Here is a 6,533-nt window from a genome sequence, read left to right as displayed (position 1 = left end):
AAGAAGTTGAAAATGTCTCAGTAACAGGAAAATGGGTGCTGGAGGAAGAAGTAGCAGTCTCAGTCGGTTTAGAGTGAGTGGTGAAAGAAGCAGGCGGTGTCTCTGTTGCTGTAGAAATGAAACTTAGTGAAGTTGAGACTATCTTGGTAGGTGTAGAGGTTATGGATGAAGTTATACGTGTCTCAGTTGGCTTTGAATTGATGCTGGAAGAAGTTGAAAATGTCTCAGTAACAGGAAAATGGATGCTGGAGGAAGATGAAGCAGTCTCAGTCGGTTTAGAGTGGGTAGTGAAGGATGATGGCGTTGTCTCAGTTGTTGAGGAAATTGAGCTTACGGGAGTTGAGACTGTCTCAGTAGGTGTAGAGGTGATGGATGAAGTAATAAGTGTCTCAGTAGGTGTTGAATGGGGGCTGGAAGAAGTTGAAAATGTCTCAGTAACAGCAGAATGGGTACTGGAGGAAGATGAAGCCGTCTCAGTGCCTGTAGAGTGGTTAATGGATGAAGCTGGCTTTGTCTCAGTTGCTGTAGAAATGGATTTTATTGAAGTTGAGACTATCTCAATAGGTGTAGAGGTGCTGGATGAAGTTATAAGTGTCTCTTCTGGTGTGGAGTGTGTTCTGGAAGACGTTAATAACGTCTCAGTAACAGGAAAATGGGTGCTGGAGGAAGAAGTAGCAGTCTCAGTCGGTTTAGAGTGAGTGGTGAAAGAAGCAGGCGTTGTCTCGGTTGCTGTAGAAATGGAGCTTAGTGAAGTTGAGTCTATCTTGGTAGGTGTAGAGGTTATGGATGAAGTTATAAGTGTCTCAGTTGGCGTTGAATTGATGCTGGAAGAAGAAGAAAATGTCTCAGTAACAGGAAAATGGGTACTGGAGGAAGATGAAGCCGTCTCAGTTGCTGTAGAGTGGGTAATAAATGAAGCTTGTGTTTTCTCTGTTGCTGTAGAAATGGAGTTCACGGTAGTTGAGACTGTCTCAGCAGGTTTAGAGGTGCTGTATGAAGTTATAAGTATCTTTGCAGAGGTGGAATGGCTGCTGGATGAAGTTGAAAATCTCTCAGTCGGTGTAGAGCTGCTAGAGGAAGTTATTAGTGTCTCCCTAGGTGACAAAATAGTACTGGAAGAAGCTGAGAATCTCTCAATAGGTGTAACATGGGTGCTGGAGGAAGATGTAGCAGTCTCTGTAGGTTTAGAGTGGGTGGTGAAAGAAGCAGGCGTTGTCTCAGTTGCTGTAGAAGTGAAGCTTAGTGAAGTTGAGAATATCTCGGTAGGTGTAGAGGTGATGGATGAAGTTATAAGTGTCTCAGTTGGCTTTGAAATGATGCTGGAAGAAGTGGAAAATGTCTCAGTAACAGGAAAATGGGTGCTGGAGGAAGATGAAGCAGTCCCAGTCAGTTTAGAGTGGGTAGTGAAGGATGATGGCCTTGTCTCAGTTGTTGAGGAAATTAGGCTTACGGAAGTTGAGACTGTCTCAGTAGGTGTAGAGGTGATGGATGAAGTAATAAGTGTCTCAGTAGGTGTTGAATGGGGGCTGGAAGAAGTTGAAAATGTCTCAGTAACAGGAAAATGGGTACTGGAGGAAGATGAAGCCGTCTCAGTTGGTGTAGAGTGGTTAATGGATGAAGCTGGCTTTGTCTCAGTTGCTGTAGAAATGGATTTTATTGAAGTTGAGACTATCTCAATAGGTGTAGAGGTGCTGGATGAAGTTATAAGTTTCTCTCCTGTTGTGGAGTGTGTTCTGAAAGAAGTTGAGAATGTCTCAGTAACAGGAAAATGGGTGCTGGAGGAAGAAGTAGCAGTCTCAGTCGGTTTAGAGTGGGTAGTGAAGGATGATGGCGTTGTCTCAGCAGTTGAGGAAATTGAGCTTACGGGAGTTGAGACTGTCTCAGTAGGTGTAGAGGTGATGGATGAAGTAATAAGTGTCTCAGTAGGTGTTGAATGGGGGCTGGAAGAAGTTGAAAATGTCTCAGTAACAGGAAAATGGGTACTGGAGGAAGATGAAGCCGTCTCAGTTGCTGTAGAGTGGGTAATGGATGAAGCTTGTGTTTTCTCTGTTGCTGTAGAAATGGAGTTCACGGTAGTTGAGACTGTCTCAGCAGGTTTAGAGGTGCTGTATGAAGTTATAAGTGTCTCTTCAGGTGTGGAGTGTGTTCTGGAAGACGTTGAGAATGTCTCAGTAACAAGAAAATGGGTGCTGGAGGAAGAAGTAGCAGTCTCAGTCTGTTTAGAGTGAGTGGTGACAGAAGCAGGCGTTGTCTCGGTTGCTGTAGAAATGGAGCTTGGTGAAGTTGAGACTATCTTGGTAGGTGTAGAGGTTTTGGATGAAGTTATAAGTGTCTCAGTTGGCGTTGAATGGATGCTGGAAGAAGTTGAAAATGTTTCAGTAACAGCAAAATGGGTACTGGAGGAAGATGAAGCCGTCTCAGTGACTGTAGAGTGGTTAATGGATGAAGCTGGCTTTGTCTCAGTTGCTGTAGAAATGGATTTTATTGAAGTTGAGACTATCTCAATAGGTGTAGAGGTGCTGGATAAAGTTATAAGTGTCTCTTCTGGTGTGGAGTGTGTTCTGGAAGATGTTGAGGATGTCTCAGTAACAGGAAAATGGGTGCTGGAGGAAGAAGTAGCAGTCTCAGTCGGTTTAGAGTGAGTGGTGAAAGAAGCAGGCGTTGTCTCGGTTGCTGTAGAAATGGAGCTTAGTGAAGTTGAGACTATCTTGGTAGGTGTAGAGGTTATGGATGAAGTTATAAGTGTCTCAGTTGGCGTTGAATTGATGCTGGAAGAAGTTGAAAATGTCTCAGTAACAGGAAAATGGGTGCTGGAGGAAGATGAAGTAGTCTCAGTCGGTTTAGAGTGGGTAGTGAAGGGTAATGGCGTTGTCTCAGTTGTTGAGGAAATTGAGCTTACGGGAGTTGAGACTGTCTCAGTAGGTGTAGAGGTGATGGATGAAGTAATAAGTGTCTCAGTAGGTGTTGAATGGGGGCTGGAAGAAGTTGAAAATGTCTCAGTTACAGGAAAATGGGTACTGGAGGAAGATGAAGCCGTCTCAGTTGCTGTAGAGTGGGTAATGGATGAAGCTTGTGTTTTCTCTGTTGCTGTAGAAATGGAGTTCACGGTAGTTGAGACTGTCTCAGCAGGTTTAGAGGTGCTGTATGAAGTTATAAGTATCTTTGCAGGTGTGGAATGGCTGCTGGATGAAGTTGAAAATCTCTCAGTCGGTGTAGAGCTGCTAGAGGAAGTTATTAGTGTCTCCGTAGGTGACAAATTAGTACTGGAAGAAGCTGAGAATCTCGCAATAGGTGTAACATGGGTGCTGGAGGAAGATGTAGCAGTCTCTGTAGGTTTAGAGTGGGTGGTGAAAGAAGCAGGCGTTGTCTCAGTTGCTGTAGAAGTGAAGCTTAGTGAAGTTGAGACTATCTTGGTAGGTGTAGAGGTGATGGATGAAGTTATAAGTTTCTCAGTTGGCGTTGAAATGATGCTGGAAGAAGTGGAAAATGTCTCAGTAACAGGAAAATGGGTGCTGGAGGAAAATGAAGCAGTCTCAGTAGATTTAGAGTGGGTAGTGGATGAAGCTGGCTTTGTCTCCGTTGCTGTAGAAATGGAGTTTATTGAAGTTGAGACTATCTCCGTAGGTGTAGAGGTGCTGGATGAAGTTATAAGTGTCTCTTCAGGTGTGGAGTGTGTTCTGGAAGAAGTTGAAAATGTCTCAGTAACAGCAAAATGGGTACTGGAGGAAGATGACGCCGTCTCAGTTGGTGTAGAGTGGTTACTGGATGATGCTGGCTTTGTCTCAGTTGCTGTAGAAATGGATTTTATTGAAGTTGAGACTATCTCAATAGGTGTAGAGGTGCTGGATGAAGTTATAAATTTCTCTTCTGGTGTGGAGTGTGTTCTGGAAGATGTTGAGAATGTCTCAGTAACAGGAAAATGGGTGCTGGAGGAAGAAGTAGCAGTCTCAGTCGGTTTAGAGTGAGTGGTGACAGAAGCAGGCGTTGTCTCGGTTGCTGTAGAGATGGAGCTTGGTGAAGTTGAGACTATCTTGGTAGGTGTAGAGGTTTTGGATGAAGTTATAAGTGTCTCAGTTGGCGTTGAATGGATGCTGGAAGAAGTTGAAAATGTCTCAGTAACAGGAAAATGGGTGCTGGGGGAAGATGAAGCAGTCTCAGTCGGTTTAGAGTGGGTAGTGAAGGATGATGGCGTTGTCACAGTTGTTGAGGAAATTGAGCTTACGGGAGTTGAGACTGTCTCAGTAGGTGTAGAGGTGATGGATGAAGTATTAAGTGTCTCAGTAGGTGTTGAATGGGGGCTGGAAGAAGTTGAAAATGTTTCAGTAACAGCAAAATGGGTACTGGAGGAAGATGAAGCCATCTCAGTGCCTGTAGAGTGGTTAATGGATGAAGCTGGCTTTGTCTCAGTTGCTGTAGAAATGGATTTTATTGAAGTTGAGACTATCTCAATAGGTGTAGAGGTGCTGGATGAAGTTATAAGTGTCTCTTCTGGTGTGGAGTGTGTTCTGGAAGACGTTGAGAATGTCTCAGTAACAGGAAAATGGGTGCTGGAGGAAGAAGTAGCAGTCTCAGTCGGTTTAGAGTGAGTGGTGAAAGAAGCAGGCGTTGTCTTGGTTGCTGTAGAAATGGAGCTTAGTGAAGTTGAGACTATCTTGGTAGGTGTAGAGGTTATGGATGAAGTTATAAGTGTCTCAGGTGGCGTTGAATTGATGCTGGAAGAAGTTGAAAATGTCTCAGTAACAGGAAAATGGGTGCTGGAGGAAGATGAAGCAGTGTCAGTCGGTTTAGAGTGGGTAGTGAAGGATAATGGCGTTGTCTCAGTTGTTGAGGAAATTGAGCTTACGGGAGTTGAGACTGTCTCAGTAGGTGTAGAGGTGATGGATGAAGTAATAAGTGTCTCAGTAGGTGTTGAATGGGGGCTGGAAGAAGTTGAAAATGTCTCAGTTACAGGAAAATGGGTACTGGAGGAAGATGAAGCCGTCTCAGTTGCTGTAGAGTGGGTAATGGATGAAGCTTGTGTTTTCTCTGTTGCTGTAGAAATGGAGTTCACGGTAGTTGAGACTGTCTCAGCAGGTTTAGAGGTGCTGTATGAAGTTATAAGTATCTTTGCAGGTGTGGAATGGCTGCTGGATGAAGTTGAAAATCTTTCAGTCGGTGTAGAGCTGCTAGAGGAAGTTATTAGTGTCTCCGTAGGTGACAAATTAGTACTGGAAGAAGCTGAGAATCTCTCAATAGGTGTAACATGGGTGCTGGAGGAAGATGTAGCAGTCTCTGTAGGTTTAGAGTGGGTGGTGAAAGAAGCAGGCGTTGTCTCAGTTGCTGTAGAAGTGAAGCTTAGTGAAGTTGAGACTATCTTGGTAGGTGTAGAGGTGATGGATGAAGTTATAAGTTTCTCAGTTGGCGTTGAAATGATGCTGGAAGAAGTGGAAAATGTCTCAGTAACAGGAAAATGGGTGCTGGAGGAAAATGAAGCAGTCTCAGTAGATTTAGAGTGGGTAGTGGATGAAGCTGGCTTTGTCTCCGTTGCTGTAGAAATGGAGTTTATTGAAGTTGAGACTATCTCCGTAGGTGTAGAGGTGCTGGATGAAGTTATAAGTGTCTCTTCAGGTGTGGAGTGTGTTCTGGAAGAAGTTGAAAATGTCTCAGTAACAGCAAAATGGGTACTGGAGGAAGATGACGCCGTCTCAGTTGGTGTAGAGTGGTTACTGGATGATGCTGGCTTTGTCTCAGTTGCTGTAGAAATGGAGTTTATTGAAGTTGAGACTATCTCCATAGGTGTAGAGGTGCTGGATGAAGTTATAAGTGTCTCTTCAGGTGTGGAGTGTGTTCTGGAAGACGTTGAGAATGTCTCAGTAACAAGAAAATGGGTGCTGGAGGAAGAAGTAGCAGTCTCAGTCGGTTTAGAATGAGTGGTGACAGAAGCAGGCTTTGTCTCGGTTGCTGTAGAAATGGAGCTTGGTGAAGTTGAGACTATCTTGGTGGGTGTAGAGGTTTTGGATGAAGTTATAAGTGTCTCAGTTGGCGTTGAATGGATGCTGTAAGAAGTTGAAAATGTCTCAGTAACAGGAAAATGGGTGCTGGGGGAAGATGAAGCAGTCTCAGTTGGTTTAGAGTGGGTAGTGAAGGATGATGGCGTTGTCTCAGTTGTTGAGGAAATTGAGCTTACGGGAGTTGAGACTGTCTCAGTAGGTGTAGAGGTGATGGATGAAGTATTAAGTGTCTCAGTAGGTGTTGAATGGGGGCTGGAAGAAGTTGAAAATGTTTCAGTAACAGCAAAATGGGTACTGGAGGAAGATGAAGCCGTCTCAGTGACTGTAGAGTGGTTAATGGATGAAGCTGGCTTTGTCTCAGTTGCTGTAGAAATGGATTTTATTGAAGTTGAGGCTATCTCAATAGGTGTAGAGGTGCTGGATGAAGTTATAAGTTTCTCTTCTGGTGTGGAGTGTGTTCTGGAAGACATTGAGAATGTCTCAGTAACAGGAAAATGGGTGCTGGAGGAAGAAGTAGCAGTCTCAGTCGGTTTAGGGTGAGTG

At 44.1% G+C, this 6,533-nt stretch overlaps 1 protein-coding gene across 1 annotated transcript; it reads right to left on the bottom strand.

The window, feature by feature from the left end:
* Nucleotides 1-2,668: 2,668 nt before the first annotated feature.
* LOC146780107 (uncharacterized) lies at nucleotides 2,669-6,460 on the bottom strand (the record flags this gene model as incomplete). The annotated part of the gene is made up of 1 exon (XM_085637117.1): nucleotides 2,669-6,460. A coding segment is annotated over exon 1 (3,792 nt), but the record flags the coding sequence as incomplete, so codon positions are not given.
* Between the last annotated feature and the right edge of the window lie 73 nt (nucleotides 6,461-6,533).

This window comes from Triturus cristatus, chromosome 12 (assembly GCF_964204655.1).
Source record: "Triturus cristatus chromosome 12, aTriCri1.1, whole genome shotgun sequence".
Taxonomy (NCBI): domain Eukaryota; kingdom Metazoa; phylum Chordata; class Amphibia; order Caudata; family Salamandridae; genus Triturus; species Triturus cristatus.
Note: the sequence above shows the minus strand (reverse complement) of the source record. Positions and strands in the feature narration are given on the sequence as shown.